We start from the raw sequence: 20,847 nt of genomic DNA on the forward strand, positions 1-20,847 counted from the left end.
TTCACTCCACAAAACGAAGGAAAACCACACTGAAAAGAAAGTATCAGCTTAAGCCCACTGTTACGCATTCTGAGCAGATTTAACTAGCAGTGCTGAACGATGCTGTCCATGTAGAAATGGAAAAGCATTAATAGTTGAGAGAATCAATATATTTTTCACCTTAACAAACAAGTGCTTCCAGATACGTGACAACAGTGTCCTTTGAGATAGAACCCATTGTTTGTCAGCTCAAAAAAAAAAAAAAAAAAGGAAAAAAGGAAGATATGCTCACAAACCATGTTTCAAAAACAAAGCAAACACAGGGCTCACCCCTGGCCTCCAGTTGCCTTACCTTGTTTCAGAATCTCACTAATTTCTATAGCATTTCAGCAGAAGGAATGATGCCAGTCCCTAAAGGAAGGGGGTCAGTCCCCATTGCTGTGTGCATCCAGCCCAGCTCTCATGGCTGCTGCAGACCCCTTTATTTTTTTAGGGGAAGCTGCCCCAGCATCAGCCTTTAATTAGGTAAAATGATCCGTATTTATTTTCAAGTGAGAGGCCTCTAACGAAGCCCAGGGACACACGCCACGCTGGTGGCTGTGAAAATTACCCCTGCCTTCAAATGACTTCTGCACACCCCAAAACACCACTTCTCTGCTTCTATCTCCATTCCTTGTGCATTCCACACACCAAGCTGCCTGCGAGCAGCACCTCCGCAAAACTGCTCTCAAAGAGGCATTCTGCTCTTATTACCCAAGTACATATATAAAAAGAAGTACAAAATAATATATTCTTGAAAGGCACACACACACGTCTTGATCACAGATCATTATTAACAAGAACACTGAAAACACAGATTTCGTATTTGGCGGCTTTGTTCTTTAATAGGCCTCTTGTTCCCACGACTACTTTAAAGAAAAATTAAGTTTCCCAAGGAAACATAAGTTGATCTTGTCATCTTTCATGACTAACAATTTGTGAACATGAAACAAAGAGAGACTTTCAATTACTTCAAAAACAAAACTCATAGTGCGGAAGGTTTTAGAAAAGGAATGGCAATTAACCACCAAATAAGGTGACAAGAACCTTCTAGAAGCCTCGTTTTCAATGCGCTTTAAAAAACAAGCTCAAAGTACAGGAAGGGCTGAAAGCAAAAGCACGGCAGTGACAGAATGCAGCTTTATTTAGTGCAGCAGTACGCTGGACTGGGACAAGGACTGCAGCTCAGAAAGATGCTCCTATAGACGCTGTTTGCTTTCCCTGGGAAGCCACAGATAGCATCTAAGGCACCAAGCAGCACCAGGGCTGGTCGGAGTGGTCCTTGCCAAGGCCGTGAGCCACGTCCCAGCGTGGCCCCATCACTGCACCTCCCAGCCCAGCAGCAGGACTGTGTCTGAGCACCTTCCTCTTGGTCACTTATTTCCAAAGCAGTCTCAGAGATAAAAGCACAGCTCAGTGCAACAGCACACGGCATATGCTTATTAGAAGCAAAGAATAATTTAGGTTGGAAGGGACCTCTGAGGGTTTCTATTCCCGTGTTTCAAATATGCTCTTATGTGAAGAAGACAGAGGAGGCAGATTTTTCTTATTTCCTTTTAAGAACACCTTATTTCCTTTTTTTGTTTTTTGGGTTGTTTTTTTTTGTTTTTTTTTTTTTAAATTATATGTGTGTGTGTATAAATATAAAATTATATATCATAAAAATCAATAAGGAGTGTGACACCTTCCTGTAACAATTCATGTAATAAAAGTGAGTTCATGCTCCAGTGTTTAAAGACAGACCCATGGAAAGGAGAAAGCATTTTCTTGCATTTTAAGACCTTAACATGGGTTTTGAAACCAGGGCTCAAATAGAAAAAGGAAAAAAAAGAGAGAGAGACTTGAAAGCTTTGCTGCATGTCACAGGGCACCTGAGCTGTTCGGGTTCTCACAAAATCTGACCCCACAATTACAAATGTACCAAACTGGGGATCAAATCTGAAAACCAAAGAAACCTAATGAGATAAGCAACAAAGACCTGAACATACAGACTTTGCTATGCATAGTGACAACTGCATCAGTCAAAGCAGCCCATAAATAGAACAGTATCTCAGCACTTTATATAAAGGACAAAGCCACCTGAAACACCCAGCACAGATGCATTTCTTTGGTAGAAACCCCTGCTAACAACCAGCAATGTGAGCCCAGCAAGATCCATGAGTCACAGTTAATTTTCCCCCTCTCCCCGCACTGTGCTTCGGTGTGCCCAGCTGCCACACTGAGAAAGTTACTCAGCACCAAGCCCATGGCTGGTGAGTGCTGTGCACAGGTTCCATTTTGTTTTAAGAAAAGAAAACAAAACCCATGCCCCCATACGCTCCCATTCTGGACTCTTACCTATTGCTTGGAAGGGAATCCGAGACTGCGGAGCTGCTATTATTAGCAGACCCTGCTCGTGTATTTACCTGCAGGCAGGGAAAGAATCTTTATCAGTCGTTTGTGTTCAGAGGACACTATTCTAATTAACCTGTAATTTGCCATGAATTTCTCATTTCACTGCGAAGGTTAATTAGCTTGTTGCTAGGCATGCCGATGGTTGAGGTCTTGCCTGTATGTAGGTTAGCAGGCTATACAACCCACGGACCGCAGAATACAATCCTCTTACACACTTAGCTAGATAAAACACAAGGAGATGGGATGCCCACCATTTATTCTTAAGATCTGCACGATCTGTCAATATGTTGGCAGTGCTCTGCACTTCAGGAGCAGTCAGTGTGGACCTGGATGAACCAAACAACCCCAGAGATGGCCCTGCCGCGGGCCCCACGCTCTGCTATATCACTGAGAACAAATGAACGCGCTATTTTTGCTTCCAACTCTTTGAACTAACAGCAGACATCAGTTAATAACTGAATATTAAAATTTAAGAACCTTACAAACAGTGCTTTGAAAAAGAAAAAAAAAAAAAAGCAGCAATTCCATCTTTATTAAAACTGTATATATAGATACCACAGCCAACACCCAGCAGATGAATCGCTCTCCCATCCTCACACAAAAAATCTGCTTGTCAGAGCTCAAGAAAGTGCAGTTTTATTTGACATTTCAATAAGTGGAACACAGCATTACAAATCCATCTAACTTTACTGAAACAATTATTGAAATTCGTACCTTCAGGCCATGTATGTTCCGTTTCCCAGGAGGCTTGCAGGCTGAAACAGTAATTGACTAAATTGTAGAACACATCAGGGCCATTTACAAATTTGCTCAAAATGAATCTTTTAAAAAGAAATGAGGGTGACACCAAAATTAGCAGAGAGAAATGATTGAAAAGTGCCTCCCAAGACCCAGAGTGGGAATTACGAACCAGGATTTTTAACTTGCAGGAGTGAGCATTTATAAATGCTAAGAGCTTTCTGACACCATGTAATATAAATTCTAATTTCTGCTTAAAACACATCAAAATTCAGAGAACCGTTGGATTAAATTATCAAATTCTTTTTGTAATTCAAATTAAAATCAATATCTTATGTCATCGTATTTCTACGCACTGTGTTTGTCTGACATTCAACAGAAATATTTGCAAGAAGTGTTTTAAAGGAACCGAGCTGCCACGTGCCATAAATTAGCCATGTTGTCAAACACAGCTTGTTCTAAATGTGGAGAAAACACATCGGGGCAACAGCAGCGAGCCTCAAGAAACGAAATACTGCATACAAGCTGTACAAAATGCCACATTTTGGCTACAGACGTAGAAATGCGGCACCTCACTGTGACATCTGGGCTCAGAGAGGAGCAGGCTGCTCGAGGAGAAGGCATTTCCTTCGAGTCTGCGGAGCTGCACGCTGCCTCGCTTCCCTTTCCAGTGGGTGTGCTTTTGTCAAACCTTAAAGCCACAAAGGCTCCCAGCTCCATGTTACAGACAGCTGCCATTTCCAAACTACAGTGCCCTACAAATGGCATGTTAAAGGGCCTGTCACTTTTGATTGATTGTCTGAGGAGGGATGGATTTGATTTTTCTCTTTCTCCGATGCAGATGCATTTCACTTCCATTTTTGACAGCAGGAAACAGAACTATTTATTAGTCAGAAGGACACAGATGATAGTTATTAAACACATCAGTTAGGGCCAAGCTGGGCCACGTGCCTTTCAATGACATTAGGAATTACCACGTGTGCCTGAGAGAAGGAAAACAGTATGGAACTGTGGGCAGAAAAAACCCTCAAACAACAATCAGGAAGCAATGAGCTATTCTAAAACACACAGAAGGATATTGTAATATTTTTCCCCCAAGAGATGAAAATCAACATCTTGAACTAAATTTTAGGAAGCCAGTAACTTTCTGACTTACACTTGAATTATATATATCACATATGCTATTATATGAACACATACACACAGAGTCTTCATTCCTTCCACGGAACACAAAGTGAGAGCATGTACACACTTCTGTGTATGCACACATGTACATGTATGTATGTAACACAGACAGGACTTGTGTGTGCATGCACTACATACATACATATGTAAATATACAAAATAAACTAAATAACAGCTTTCCTTCCTGAAAGACCTTAGAAATGTTAACCGAGAAGAGCACAGCCGCGATGAGACAGAACAGCAGCTGGGCAGTGGCTGATGGCTGACTGTGGGGTTTTTGGAGCTACTGGAGGCTTCCCCACAAGTCAGAGGAAGGCTGAAAGGGCAGAGAGGGCTTGGGAAGAAAGCTCTTAAAAAGGGAGAGCCTTCAGTTACAAGCAGAAAGGCTGCGTGTCAATGATGAGGCGTCAAGGCGAAGCAGCAACCCTGCTCTGAAGCAATTTAGAGGAGTAATGGCAAGCCAGCTGCAGGGAGATGTGCGTGGTTGAGCCAATGGTGGCGAAGGGCCACCATCAGCATGCCAATGAATGCTGGATCTGTACAGTCAAAGATCATCACCTTTGGATGGAAAGCAAACAAACAAAGGAGCTGGCAGAAGGAACAGGAATCCATTGGGCTGCTTTTTTCAGGAACAACCCAGTTACCTCCAAAGGGGAAGGTTAAGCCTGATTTGTGACCTCAGAAGGGCTCCTTTTCACACATAGCCATGCCAGCTACTGAGCTTCTCCTGGCAAAATATCCTCAATTTGCTCTCGACCAGACCCTGTGATCCTCAGTTGTACCCCCTTTGCATTGTCCTTGCATCCAGACTTCTTTTAGCTCAGAAGCCCAGCCTCCTTTGGAGACCTTATTAGCACGTGCTTGAGAAGAGTGTTGGTTAATTGCCCAATTCAAACTTCAGAGAGTTGTAAGTAATGGAAGTCTAGAATGTTTAATTGGGAAACTCATGGTATGATTATTTGTACAATACCAGTTAAGTGAGAGTAGTTTAATTTTTAATTATTTCAATTAATTTATTGCTGGGAGATTTACTTGGAGAATTTAAAGCTTATCTGTTTCATCAATTAAGAACCAGATTCAAAGACTGGATACTGAGAGAATCTGAATGAATGAGTGGCATTATGTAATGGATTCATCTCTTTTTTTAGACCATTACTTGAGTTCAGAGAGCGCAGCACGTTCCCAAAAACCTGGGCAGCTGCCCACAGATTTTTTTGTTCAGGACGGAGTGACCTATTTTTCAATGGCCTCAGCCTGCACAATTGATTGCATCTTTCTCTGTTCTGGAGAACTGTTAAAGCACTTGTGATCGTGATGAGGGTGCACTAGCTGCCCAGATCTCAAACATGTCATGCACAGAGCCTCTGTGACAGACAGGATCCCACTTAACAGTGACACGTCGCATTCCCCAAGTCTGTTAGGATGATTAGCATATTAAAATGTATAGGAAAATCATAAAAAAATCCAATCTTTCTAAGCACCCCAAAATTAAATTATTCATCTGCTTTGGTTTGAATACAACCAGGACCATTGTCAATGAGTTTCTTAAATGTACATAAATATGTACTATGCAAACTGAATCTTGTTAGTCTAATTTACTCCAGTAAATTAGCTATTTTATATGCAATAAATGTAGTTTTCACTACACCCCCCACAATAATGAATTCTTGTATCCAAATTAAGAGGTAAACATCATGTTATGTGCATTTAAACCTCTCGAAAACATAACTGTTGATGAAACAGTTTACTGATATAATCATTGTTGATTAGAATTTGTTAAGCATTACCTCTTGGATATATCTGGAGAGGCTCTATTAACTGTCCATTTACTTGCTGTTCCATTACAGTGGAGTAATACTGCAAAGAGATTAAAAAAAGAGATTACTCAGTAATGTACGAACAGTAGTAAGAGCACTTATGGATTGTTTAATTCACTGTACATTTTTTTACTGCCATTATAGATACCAGCCTCTGCAATGCTTCCTCACCACTTGTGCTCACGCAGCAAAGCGGAATAAAAGGAATACAACCAAAGGGTGGCAACAAGCAGCATAGGAATCTATGGGGGTTGGACTCGATCTCTGGAGGTCCCTTCCAACCCCTACAATTCTGTGATCTGTGATTCTGCTCCTCATTCAATGATGTGCATCTCAGGATCACCTGAAACCTGGGCACGCTGCAGCAGTCTGAGCAAATGCAACATTGACAGCAAACACAGCAGCTGCCATGCCTGGAGAAGCTGGGAAAACCAGTCAAATGAGGAAATAAATATAGTCCAAGGGAAAGCAAAAAGTGACATTAAGGAGACTCCAAGGGAGAAAAGAATCTGCGAGCTATCCAGGAATTTGCAGAGCTGAAGCACGGCCAGGGCAACTGGGGCCACATGCCACATAGGCAGAGAAGTCACGCAGTCCCTTACTGTTCTCATTTAATGCACAGTAGGGTGTGGAAAAGCCACTGCAGCCATCAGGAGACCTTGGACTACTGCACTTGTGTTCTACTGGGACACTGGGAGCAATCTGCAGTGAAAGCACATTGCTAAAGGAAGGCTGAGCATGGACAAGAGCGATGCAAAAGCATCTGAAACCATCAATATTTAGGAAAACAGAAAACACCTAAGGTGGCACGAGGATGAAGAGTGGCATTAAGCAATGAGATGAATATTTGGATTGAATAAAACCTTTCCCAGCCAACCTTCTTCAAGGAGCAGTGAGCACCCACCGAACAGAGCACAGAACCGTGAGACCAGTGACAAAGCAAAGTGGCCCCGGGGCAGCAGGCAGACCTTTCCCCACGCACTGCCTGTCAACCACACATCTCTCACCACCACGTGTTAAATATCGAGAGCACATCACAAAGCGCATTTCTTCGGCAATCCCCGGGCATCTTTGAAGCAAACACGCTGGCGGTGGTCCAGATCTCCATGGCATAAATCAGCACAGCTCCGCTGACTTTCATGCTAATTCTCACCAGCTGAGTGTGGTCTAAGACTTCAGAATGTCACTGTTACCACTCCTGGTGATACTATTACTCAAATTGGCAAGACTGGATGTCAACAGGGAAAAAAATCCTGAGTCTGGATGAAACACGAGTATTTTGCTCATGCCAACGATTTCCCACAACGCAAGCATTCTTTATTTACACAACTTAAAAACTGAAAGAAGTTGGTTAGCTGCTGAACGTTACAAAATGTTGCACTCTTTGATAATGGGATTAAACATGAACTACACTGAGTAGATTTTTAGATGGGCACCAGTCAATTTGTGTGCAGAACCTCATTCTGCTTCCTTTACAATACAAAGACCGTGACCTGCTGCGATAGACCAACAGCTTCACAGAAACAAACATTTCAGTACTTCTTTTTCCTCTGATTTTTTTTTTTAATTATTAATTCATGCTAAGAAACAGGAAGAAATTTCCTCTTGTAAAAAAGAAATCGTTTTGAAGAAAATTGCTGAGGGCTTGAGCATCCGTCCAGCCCCACCTCCTGTGTGTACATTGAGCACAGTGCCTGCTGCTTAAAGCATTTCCCTCATTAAAGTCTCACCACAAGATTTCTGAGGAGGGTATCTTGTTCATAATAGTATGTAAACATATAAATCCACATCTTAAACAACCCCACGATGCATGCTTTCACTGTGTTTATACAGAGCAAAGCTATTCATTACAGAAGCCCATTGCTTTGAAATAATCAGTGGGGTTTTTCTGGGAGTCAGGACTACCTGCAGCCTTATTTCGTATCGTGGGTGGCCACGAATAACAAGGCAGACCCACTCCCATGCCCTCATTCCCATTTATAAAAAGACATCTGAACCTGAAGGTTATGTTACCTGAACCCAACAGTCAGGCCAGAACTGCTCAAGAAAACGCAAAGTTGGTTCTTTTTGTCGTTTGTTTTTTAACTACTACCTTCCTGGTGCCACTCTGTGACCTGGAGACATATACATACAGTATAAACAGATATTACAGACTCTCCAGAATAATAAATTAAAATGAACATACACAAAACTACATTTCTTACCAAAAAAAAAAAAGGGAGAGGAAAGCGTGGCCCTCTCCATTACTCAACCGGTGATGACAAGTAAATGAAATATCAATCATGTAAGCTGTCAACCTTTTGGGACAGCAATAACTGTTAACAAGTAGTCTGGAAAAATTGTCTGAAAATGACTTGTCCTCCACATATGAGCATTTGAGGTTTCCGTGGAAAATTAAGATGCCAGTGGCTATTTGGAACATTGTTCAGGTATTCTTTTTAATGGAAAATTTGCCAGTTATTGATCCAGAGCATGTACCCCTTGCTTTCAGAAAGCTGCAAGCAACTTTCCAATCAGAGGCTGTCAAAAAAATTACTGCCTTTTTATAGCGATACAAGACAACAGCTAAAGTGCAGCCCCAGCACAGCTCAATGCCCGGCTATAATTAACTGCAACGGGCAACAGAAAAACAGTTGTATTCACCATTCCACAGCGTTTGCATGGGCACAATGCAAAGCATGGACTCTGTGTAATCTGTGTACTCTGAAGTAATTCCAGAACTGTCCAGAAGCATTCCTGCTGTCAAATGCTAAAACCAAAAACCTGAAGATGAAGGGTTGGCTCAGAGCAGCTCTGCCAACGCTCTGCGCAAGGAGCAGATCCGTAATCTCAGAGAATTACACATTCATTCTTAACCTGAAAGAAAGCCCCCCACTGCAAAGCAGCAATGAAGTGGCCAACCAGTTCAAAATGAACATTTCCAGGAAAGGAAAGCTGCTGAAATGGAAAGGAATCATTTAAAGACATCCTATAATTTTTAGGGGAAATCAGAGCTGAGCAATGATAGTGTAATGTACTGAAACTTTACCAGGAAGCTTGGAAGCACAGGAAAGCGGTGACCTTACAAAGGTGTGATTAATTGCAAGGCTGTGCCAGGAAGATGGGAGTTTTCCAGTTTAACAGCACAGCAACAGACACTTTGTGAGGAGCAGCAATAAATGCAAGGAATTTCACTTGGGAAGCACTGCCAGTGATCTACTTATCAAACTACACCGATCTACTTGTATCAAACAATACCGAACCCAACAAACAGGCATAAAATCCCTTTCCTTTCTTTCCCAAAGCTGTTTTAGTGCTCTTCAATACCTGCCCAGTAATGCAATGGTCTCACCTCCTCTGCAAAGAGCAATCACACGAGCGGTTCCAGAGCTCAACCCAGGGATGCAGCCCTTCTTCCACCCCAGGACAAAGTTGGGGCAATGCCCCAAACCTCTCTGATCAGAGCCCTCCAACAGAGCTGCAGTCACTGGCTCCAACCAAAGCAGCCACGGCTGGCACTGATGTGTTTGATGTTAGTGCCACTCACGTAATCAGAAGTGCACTTTGCCACCGACTGCCATTCCGTTTGACTTAGAAAAGATCCATTTGTTATTTATTTGTTATTTCCTTGCTATCCATTTCATTTCAAAGAAAAGGTTAAATGATTTTTTTTCACTTCCATCTGCAACTTGAAACATACATCTAAGCTACATTGAAATTACTGTTTCAATAAGTAACCAAATGTTTTATTTCTGTAGTCTGATTTTATATTTATAGGTATCTTGACAGATTTTACATCTATCTATGTGCATAAAGACACAGACCTGCACATTTCTCATACTAAAAAACAGAAAATGTGTCTTTAAATCCTCTATGAATACTGAGCCTGCAGCTACAATGAAACTCTTCTGTTAGGAGGGGTGAAACAGTCTCCAGATGAAAGTAGATTTTGAAAAATTTTTAGAGCCCAGGGGTTCATTTTTAATGAGCCGTTACTTTAAGTACTGCATAAAAAATACAAGAAATTGATAGTCCATTTAGCCTGCACTATACCTAATGCAAAAGTCATTAAGATGCATTATTCTTAATGTTTGTGATATGATCAGTAAGTGTACAAGTCTTTTTTTAAAAAGTCAAGCATGACCAGCTATCTCACGTGATGGAGGTTTGAAACACCTACGCTTAACGTTACGCTGGGAACGCTGCAGCTCACATTAATGATCTGACACGTGCAGAAACACAGGAACAGAAGCTGACAAACATGGAAAGCATCAGCATTTGTCATACTGCACCTACATAGGACAGCATGGCCTTCATTTCTTCATCGCTTCTGACCGTAATCCGATCTCCGTCCTCATCTTCATCTAACAAAGAAATGCATCACATCATGAACAATGGAATAAGGAGGTGCACGACTTGAAATCCTACGGTGGTTGGTGATTTTTTTGCCTGGACACTTTCAAGTCAATGAAAATAAGGATATACAAGCCCACCACACAGGTAACCAAGTACTCAGGAAACAATAACACACGGTGATTTCAACTATTAATTAACAAAGGCAACAATCACATATAAAAGGGAAGCACAAATGAAACACTCTAAACTTTGCTTCCAAGAATTCTTCTATCACCAGAACCTCTCCAGAAGCTGAGAACCCCATACCAAAACCCTTTCAGTGGTTATTCCAACACAGCAAACACAAAGCAAGGTTTCTTCGTGTGTTTTGATCCTCCCAGACAGAGTCAAGTGCGGGAAGTTAATTTATTATTATCATGTTGACATTTACAGTGATCTGTTTTCCTTCCAGAGAAGCCCTCTGCTCTCACTGCTGTCCTCAGCAACCTCAGCCTGCCTGGCTGATGCCAAGGTCCTCCCATCCACATTAGCTTCATGACACACTGACTTAAATTGGAGCTTAGAAGTGGGCACAAATCTACACGTTTATAGAGGGAAATTAATTTACAGGAGAACAGCAGCGTGCCAACAAGCAAAAACAGTTGGTGTTTTTGACCATGAGGCAACCACAGCTCTGTGCTGAGAGCCCTGGACACAGGGACAAGGCAGTTCTGGCTTTGAGGCCCTGCTGCAGGGACAGAATCAGAGCAAAGGTTGGAGAGGCTCCAACAGAGCAAGGTGTTTAGAAAGAGTAGTAAATACGAAGGTGTAGAGGAGGAAGAGCCATCCCAAAGACAGACAGCAGGATCCAGCAGGTGCAGATGCAACAGGGAGATAAATCCCCCCACCAGCACCAGCTGCAACAGCAGTGTGCTCCCACACTGTGCTTGCTGCAGCAACCAGCCCCGTCCTCTCTTCCAGGCCCAGCTCAGTTTGCACACACTCAGCACCAGGAGAGCTGCACAAGGGCTATGGGCACAGAGCCCTCCCTTGCAAACCCATAACAAGACATTCATTTCTTTTTATTGCTCCAGCTTTGGGGAGAAGTGAGGGCTTAATGATCTGTCTCCAATTTTTGCTGCAATCTAAATATCTGCCTTAGATACTTAAAAAAAAACCAACAAAGCCTTTTGGTACACCCCCATTTTACATTTATTTTTTCCCCTTGGACTGTAGCTTTTTTGGTCAGAAAAAGGGCATCTGTTGTGATGAACCTCAGACCCACCTGAGCTGGGATACCTGAAGTACTACAAACCCCTGCTGAACACCAAAAGATGAGGATACAGAGTGAATGCAATTATTCCTGTTTGGCAGGGGGTTGGACTCCATGGTCTCTTGAGGTCCCTTCCAATCGCTGCGATTCTGTGACATGGATTTGGATCTGGGGCAGATACGCTCACTTTGGGACACAAGCAGAGGCTGAAGTCTGTCTGCAGCTCTGCTACATGTGCTGCCTGCAAACAGCCCTCCCCCCTGCAAATGGAAGGTGACTCTGCTCCCCTGGACGAGAGCTCGCTCCTGCATGAGAATCTGGGAACGGATCTAAATCAACTTAAGATTCCCCTGAGAAAAAGAGTTTGTTCATTCTAGCTCTGAAAACCAAGCAGCTCATTCTGAGGATGCAGAGAAGAACAAAAACATTGCAGAAAAGAAAATATAAAAGACAAATAAGAGAGGGGAAAAAAAAAAAAGTAGCATAAAAAACCCTTAGAATTGCACTTTAAAAACGTACCAGGAAAGAGCTATGGGCCACTGGAACATGAAAGCTGGCTGAAGAACTAGATGGCACAGCCGTGTCCTACAAGAGCCTTGTGGAAGTTTAACTGATGGATTGCCAGCTTGCTACAACTACTTGCTGAGGTTACCAGCCTGCAGCGAGTCATGACTGATGAAAAGATTAAGAAGAGTTAGCGAGTTGAAACGCAATGCTTCCTCGCCTGGAAACATCGTAGGCAGAGAGCAGGAGGAGCTGCAGAACTGCTCGCTGGCCAGAACCCAAGGCACAGCCGTGCTGCAGGAGCAGAAGTGAAGGAGCTGCTGTACAGTGAGCGCAGCCAGAGCTGTGCATCAACAAAGGGACTGGAGTGAAAAACAGAAGAGGAAAACATATGTCAGAGACAGGGATAAAACCTCTAGACAGGCCTGGTTTGAAGGGACGAACTGAGCTGGGACCACTGAAATGAAAATAAGAGCTGGAGAACTCCTAGAGCTCAATTGCAAAGCATTTCTAAACATCACATATTACTCCTTTCAAATGACAAGAAATTAACTGCAGAGTTCTCCGAGTTACAAAAGTCCTGATAACACTGCAAAGAGAATAAACTCAATTTAAAATGTGTCGATGAAAAAGCAGGAAATGTAACCTGGCATTAGAAAAGCAAACTCTAAAGTAGTCAGGCAACTCCTGAAAAGAACAAAACCAGATCAGAAGGTATTTCTCTTCTCTGTGCAGAATCCCTCGCTGTCCTGCCATAGCAGGCACAGCCCCAAACTCACCAGACAGAATGCACGGGTTCACAAAGATTTCCAGGCTTCTCTACTTGCCTAGAGCACAGCACAGCAATGCGATTTTCCAGCACATTAGGGAAGCAAAAGTAGAACCAAAAAATCCTATGTACTGGCTGGATTTTGCTAATGTCACTTAAAATGGAGGAAGAAATCCTAGCAAGATACCAAATAGCGTGCAGCAGATGGTAAACAAATATTATGAAGCAATCTTCACAAAATCTGCAGCGTGTCACAAATACACAAAATGGCAGAGTTTGGATAAAAGGATCATAACAGGCCATATGTTGTTAGTGATTTTATTTGTAGCAATGTGTGATTCGGTAGAGAAATCCACATAAAGGTCCAATAGCAGGAGAAGCACAGCCCCAGGTACGAGCCGCAATGGGCGATGCACTGTAGATAACAATAACCAAACAAACAGCTGAGGAGGCTACAAGAGGTGGCAATTATCCACATCTGAAGAAGCAATGAAGCAGGTGAGAACAAAGCTTGAGCTGGAAAAATCCAGGCATTCGACGTGGATAAAGTAACCAGGAAAATCAGGCATCGATATACATAACATATTTTAGATGCCAGTTAAATGGCAGGGGAAATGGTTCTGTGCAGATGTAAATGACAGACTAGAGACATGAACTGAAAGCACAGAAGCAGATGTTGGAAGACACGACGAAATAAGTATTTCCAGGAAAGTTCTACACATGGTACCATTAATATGGGCTACTGCCCTGATGGCACTGCCTGCTATTGGTGCATGAAGTTCAAAGAGAGCTAATGGGTGATGGGGGAGGGATGTTCAGAAAAATAATAAAATAACAAATCATATTACAAAAAAATTTAAAAGGCAAGGTCTGGAGCCATTGACAGTTTCCATTCTTAGGTCTCTGGTATTTTAGAAGGGCAAAACACAAATGTGAAAAGAACAATGGAGAGAACTAAGGAGCAGTTGAAGGCTCACAGAACAATTTCCTTTGATTATCCACACTCAGAATTCACCTTAAGGCCCTGAAAAAGGGAGAAATGGTAACAAGAATGCCAGGCCCTATGCTGGCCTATCTGCCTTCACCATCAGCATCGCTACGTGACTCTCCTTGGCACCTCACTGCTCTTCAGACAGGGCAATCCCCTGGGCTGTCCATTCAAAAATAGGAGTGCCAAGAGCAGAGCTGAAATGGTGCTGGTTGAGTATGTCAGCACAGCCTAAATCCACACTAACACAGCCACCACAAGCTCTCCTAGCTCAGCAAAAGCACGACACAACCCCATACACGAGGAGAAAGCGCTGGCAGGGACAACCCAACCTGCAGCTTGCTCCGACCCCACACACAAGCTGTTCTTCTCAATCAGACCCACGGGGCCTTCCAGAAGTTATTACTCTCCCAGGTCTGAGCAGGTGGCACATCCTGCAGCTCTCGTACCTCCGTCAGGAGCTGAAGCTCAGTATTAGGGACACCACCAGCAGGGATGCTGGCACTGGGTTGATGCTTGGACCTCACGATCTTATAGGTCTTCTCCAACCTTACTGATTCTATTCTATCCATCCACACCTTCTACTCTTGCACACAAGGGAGGTAAAAAGGAGATGGCATGTAGAGCCTGTGCCCAGCCACAGAAGGAAAAAATGAAGTAATTCCCATTACTAGCAGTAACCGGAGGTGCAAATACAGCCATGCTGCCATATTGGGTAATAAAGCTCTATGTTGTACCAGATTTCTGCGCAAACTATCACTCCTTTGACTTCTTCCACGAGAGGATAAAATTTGCAACTCAGACCTACAGGTACTTTATACTTCTCATTTAATTCAAGCAATATAATTGCAGAGAGGAATAAGAGCAAGGGAAGGTCATGCTGGTAATTAAAGCTGTATTGTGGAAATATGCTCACTCAAGTTGTGATTAAATAATAAAATATTACTTAGTCAAGTATCATCATTAAACTTGCATTACTGCATAAATATTTAACTGTAACATATAATGAACATAAACATTATTTATTTAAAAAAATGACAACCCTATAATGCAACCAAGAAGCCCGTTTATACAAGTCATACTTACACTCAAACGCTGTTGTCGTTGCATCTGGCAGAACTTGACCGATGACATCCTAAAATGTAAAGAAGAATTAGCTACGTAGCAAAGGGGAAATGCCTGAGACAACTCAGAGTAAATCATTCTAATTGCTCCCCAGCTGCAGGCAGGAGACCTGAAGTCCTGCGCCTCACCGCCGCCCCAAAACCACCAACTTATCAGTGCACACCACAAATCAGTGCAAATCACTGCTCTCTCCTCCTTCCTCTCCACGTTACCTCCAGGAATACCTTTTTCTTTTTAAATAACTCAATCATAACTGCAAACAAACCAGTTGTCATCCGCTGCTGCAGTTCAACGGATCAATTTTTACCCGTGGGTTATGGAAAAATGTACATCTAACTCACGGATGTCATAAAAACAGAGGTTTATGAATAGCTTTTAAAGCGAGAAAGCAGTTTTTCTGTCTCAGTGCTCCTGCACTGCCCCGAGTGCTGGAAGGAGAGCTCTCCACACGCTCTGACCCTGCAGGGCGACCTCACTGCACACCTCCACCTCCCCATCCCACAGCTCAGAAACGTGGGGCAGCATCCGCAGCCCTGCTTTGCATCCACAGCCCTGCTTCGGAGCAAACACAAACCCTTCCTCTACAGCTAAATTCGCATACGGAGAACTGCTTTCCCTCCCCCCCCCTCTTTTTTCCTTTCCCGAAGTCTTTACCCCCAGCACTCACTCAGAATTCAGTGCAAACATTCTGCTGGGATTTAAGTCATCCCGGCCTCCCAGTGCATGTGCCGTTGTCAGCTCGGCACGGCTGCAATATGTCATGTCGGGGCATGGCAGAAATGCACAGCATGGTTTTCTCCTTCCTGCTGCCTGATTTCTCATGTCAGGCAGTCTCTCTGCTGACAGTGTCACAAAGTGATTAGAAATTAATGCACAGCAATATTTATTGCGGTACGTGCACTGTGAGCATCTCGGGGTGCTAAGCACTCCCCGTAACAAAGCCTTAGCAATCACTGTCCTGTCACTTCTGTTTTCTCCATATCCTTCATCTGAGTGCAGGAAATTAAACATTCTGTGCAATGTTAAAGAGACACAATTAATATAATGAGAAGCAACAAAGATTTCCACAGAGCTAACTGAAGCAAATAATATTTCTCAAAACTTTCTCCTGTCTCTCCAGTTCAGATACTAAAATAAATGAACTGTCATTTAAACTATTAATTTGATGCAAAAAGACAAAAGCTGTGCAATACAGCTTACCTAATGATTCCAGCCATAGAGACTGTAAATCCACCTGACCACAGCAAGACCCCAAATGCTTCCATATTAACCCAAATCTTTCTGGCTATATGGGTGGACAGCTCTGCAGATACTCGGTCAAAAGCCAGATGAGTTGTAGCCTTTGTCCTTAACAAGAAATTAGGGAAGACTGTGCTGTTAACTAATTACTTCCAAATCTATGTAGTTAAACACTGAAAATTCCTTGGCAAACACTCTTTAATTGCATTAGGCTTAAGCCTCTGGTAAAACATCAGTGTGGGAGCACACAAAGACTTGCATTACATGGAGGTAAAACTGGGTATGAGAAAAGCAGCCCGTCTGGGGATGTCTGCAGACTGAGAGGTGCGTAAATACAGGACAGGGAGGGATGTGGGAAGGCCCCCGAGGTCTGCCAGGAGAGCTCTGCAACTCCCACTGCTGTGATGGCACTGCGAGAGTGATGGTAAATTCTTTATAATATCCTCTTTTTTCATTCAGGGACTTCTTTAAAACGAGTAACAGCAGCGTACCGCTCAAGAGCTGTTCACAGCCTTATGCCAACAGTCAAAAAGCCCCCACCAACCACACAGCTTTGCTCTGGGCAACTTCCAGTATTTCTATGAAATCAGTGCCCTGAAGAAAACCCATCTGAGCAGTGTGTGCGGTGAGCTCCCTCAGCTGCTGCACAGCACCTCCACACCTCAGACCTCACAGTGACCCAGGCTTAAAGGATTACACTACATTTCTACAGACTGTGTGCAGTGGTTTTCTACGATCACAACAGAGATCACAAGGAATAAAATACTGTGGCTCATAAGCAATTACTTCAATAGGATCATATCTGATAGCTTCTGTTCCACGCTACAAAATGAAAAACCTCCAACAATGAGGGAAATATCAGGGAAAGGGCAGCCAAAAGGAATTCCGTCAAATCCGCCCTCTAGCAAAACTGTGGAGCACTTATCTTGGGTGAGCAGAAAACGCAAAAGCACAGCCTTTAAGAACAGCACAAACATTGAGACCATGGGCTCCGTTCTTGGATCAGTTAGAGCTCATCTCATCTCACTATGACTCCACGAAGTTATCCTGAATTAGCACCAAGCACTTAAATGCTCTGCTGACGGCTCGGGCAAATGAATCCAGACAGCCTGATGAGAAAAATAAGCTCACTGTAATTCATTTAGTGGTGCCTTTAAAATAAATCTGTTTACTGGTAACTCACAGGTCTGCAAAGCTGATACACACCGAACATATTTAAAGTGACATTATGAAGAACAGTTCTTAGCACCCGCTTCAGGAAAGCAATCGAGCAAATGCCCAACCTGAACGCAGCAGCAGTGGCACCACTGGGCACAGTCCTGCTGCACCCAGGCCAGGGAGCAGCACCCACCTGCAGCTATTAGGGATGCACACAGGCCGCGTGCTTTACTACCAGACTCGAGAGATACAGGGAGCAGTGGGGCCTGATCAGAGCGTTGCTATTCCATAATTTACTTTAATAGGGAACATCTCAATTCTCCACACTATCCTTAATTGGCCCTCCATAAGCCCCCAGTGATTGCCTGTGAGGAGAAATCACAACAAAGACAGGAGGACAACAAAAGGTTTGTCCCACTTTGGCCCTCCTCACTGCCATCTGACGGCAATGCATCATCACCTGCTGACACACCGGGACACAACAGCATTGCATGTCCCCTACTTCCAGCAAGATGACACGGCTCCCCATGGTGCCCAGCTCTGATCACTGACAATCACCAACACCAATGAACCTGATGCATAAGTCTGCCCCCTTTCCTTAGGACATTTCAAACCAGAACAACTCACTGGCTGTAAAACGGGAAGCCTAACCTGCTGAAAAGCAGAGAAACAGATCTGCAAGATATCCAATAGATCTTCTAGCTGGATGCAAGCAAACATCAAGATGAGCACCAAAATCATATGTGGAGAGGGGAAGCATCAGAAGCCACCTGTTTGCGTGACTTCAGCAACAGTGCAGAACATGACCAGCATTGCAATCATCACGTGCACCTGCAGATTTTGGCTTCAGAGAATGGATACTTGTGTAACTGAGGCTTACTGACCACGGGAACTGCCCTCAGGAGGAGGAAGAATGCTCTGCATGACCCTTGGTATGGTAGAGTCCCTCAGCATTGATTTGCCATGCACATTCAGTGACAGATCCCCTACGTAACTGCTTCTCCAAATATATTAGCAGTGAAAAGAGTCCTCTCTGATGAGGGATGCACAAAGCTGAAGAGCTGCTGACACACTCTCCCTGACCTGCTCATTTTCCACACCACCACTCTCAGAAAGCATCACCTCCATGTGGTCACAGACTGCTGCCAGCGTGGATGGCTCCAGGGGCAACTCCAAGTCTGTGCATCCATCGATCGCAGTGCCCAGTTGCATTCAGGTGTAGAGGACTCTGTGGGCTGCTTCAGGTCACTCAGTGTCCTCACCTAACAGGGCAAACCCTAAGGGCTACACTACCCGTAAGACACGGGTCAAGCACCAAGTCACAGTTATAATGCCTGAACACCTCTCTAGCTTCACAAATTCCCAAATAAATCACGGAATCACTGGGTTGGAAAGGACCTCCAAGATCACCAACCCCAACCCATCCCCACCACGCCCAATAACAACATTCCCAGTTAGGAGCTCTGGTTCCTGCTGCTCCAGCACCAACAGCACTTGCTGTCATCCCACTGGATGAGAAGCTCCAGTGTTACGCCCATGTACCTCCAGCTGCTTTGGTACCAAAGTGACACAACTGAGACTGAAAAACAAAACAGTTTCACTGAGCCGTGACCACCACACCTGCAGTACGGGCAGAGGGGCCACGAGTTTCAGCAACTCCAGAGAACAGAAAGAGCCTTCGTAGAGCCCCAGGGCAGCTCAGCGTTGAGGATTCAACCAGACCGCAGAGCAGCGAGCAATGCCATCACCAAACCCGGCTCGATTTGGTGATTATTTCCCCATTTTTGTGGGCAGGAGGCGGCTGGCAGCCCACCCTCAGCAGCAACCACTCACCAGCACGTCCCTGAAGAGAAGTTGGGGCGCCGAGTGCACGGTCCAGTCCACGGCCCCGCCGTCGGGGATCTTGATGCGGATCACCAGCACCTGGTGGCTCTCCATGGCGCGGGAGGGGCCGCAGAGCAGCCAGAGCATCCCCGCCCCGCCGGGCTCACATGCTGCGGGGCCGCGGGCCGGGGGCTGCCCTGCGGGGCCGGGGCTGCACCGCCTCCGCCCCTCCCCGCCCGCAGGAAGAACTCGCGGCCGCCCCGCTGCCCCGGAACCAAAACGGAGGAGCGGGGAGGAGGAAAACGAGAAAAAAAAGGGGAGGAAGGAGGAGAGGCGGCGCCATGTTGAGAGGCGGCGCCATGTTGAGGGAAGGCGGAGCCACGTTAAGGGGCGGCGCCATGTTGTGGGAGGTGGTGCCATGAGGGGGTGGCGCCTCCTCTCCGGGTGTTTTTGCCCCTGCGTTATGCTGTTTTCAAGAGGAGAAGCGTTGCTGAAACGGCGCTTCAGATTAGCGGTTCTGCGTTAAATATATAAAAATGTGTGGAATGCGCCTGGTAGAGCCAGGCAGTCGGAGTGACGGAGCCGCCCCATGTGGTGGATGTCCCCAAAAACCTCCCAGGGCTGTTCTTCCCTCGTGGTTTAAGCGCAGCGCTGTCCCGGCAGCCACAGACCCTCAGCACGCTTTTCCTGCTTGGCTCAGTGGGAGAAGAGCATTACCCTGTGCATTTTATCACCATCTCGCACGTTACCTCACGTGACAAACTGAAGCATTTGGCTCAAATTACCAAATTAGAGGGGTAAAAAAAAATGTACCTTCTGTTTAACTCCTGAAGCACCTTCAGGCTTCCTCACATTAGAAATCTACACTGAGCTTTACAAACAGAAAACAAAATCCTTCAGTGGACATTCGCATAGATGAATTCTCTCTCTGCTCAGTAACTCTCTAATTTAGTTCTGACACTGGAAATTAATAGAGCCCAGCTCCCACACACCTGAGGAATCCGGGCTGCCCGCGCAGACTTCCTTCTGTTCAGAAGGGCCTTTTATTCACAGCCTCTCTATGCCTCTCAATCATATTCAGTTCAATCAGATTCATTTCCTATAACATTTTAAAGAATAGGATACAGACTCAAAGAATTTCTATAGAACCACAATGTTTCTAAAATGTCTTCTTCATCGACAAGACTTCAGGGAAAGCCAACTTAATTTGCAGAATTTGCATAAATATCAAGTAGTGTTTCTAGGGCTGATCGCAACCTTACATCCCCGTTCTGATTTGTGTTGATGCAGCTGTAATCAAACTTCACTTTTTTTCGGTATCTTACTAAGAGCATCAAGCATGTGTTTGTGGACACAGGGTTGTTTTTGACACGTCTTTCTTTAAACCCATCTTTCATACGAAATTTTCATTCCAGCTGCACCAGCACCGAAACAAATATTTAAACTTTGTCGCTTTCTAGAATTTGTGGCATGAAAACAGAAATCTATTTTTATGTGTTTT

General features: G+C 44.3%; 1 protein-coding gene across 2 annotated transcripts in view; it reads right to left on the reverse strand.

Moving 5' to 3' along the window:
- The window catches only part of MAP2K5 (mitogen-activated protein kinase kinase 5), a 111,210-nt gene extending 91,599 nt beyond the window's left edge, over positions 1–19,611 (reverse strand). Inside the window, exons 1-6 of one of the 2 annotated variants that reach the window (XM_052671879.1) lie at positions 19,356–19,611; positions 15,087–15,135; positions 10,428–10,495; positions 6,123–6,192; positions 3,127–3,167; positions 2,356–2,423 (exon numbers count right to left, since the gene is read on the reverse strand). In XM_052671879.1, the coding sequence (XP_052527839.1) occupies positions 2,356–2,423; positions 3,127–3,167; positions 6,123–6,192; positions 10,428–10,495; positions 15,087–15,135; positions 19,356–19,493 (434 nt within the window). In that variant the 5' untranslated portion in view covers positions 19,494–19,611. The remainder of the gene's footprint in view (positions 1–2,355; positions 2,424–3,126; positions 3,168–6,122; positions 6,193–10,427; positions 10,496–15,086; positions 15,136–19,355) is intronic. The other variant, XM_052671880.1, reaches the window with a different exon arrangement.
- Between the last annotated feature and the right edge of the window lie 1,236 nt (positions 19,612–20,847).

This window comes from Tympanuchus pallidicinctus, unplaced genomic scaffold (genome assembly GCF_026119805.1).
Source record: "Tympanuchus pallidicinctus isolate F22 unplaced genomic scaffold, pur_lepc_1.0 scaffold12, whole genome shotgun sequence".
Taxonomy (NCBI): Eukaryota; Metazoa; Chordata; class Aves; order Galliformes; family Phasianidae; genus Tympanuchus; species Tympanuchus pallidicinctus.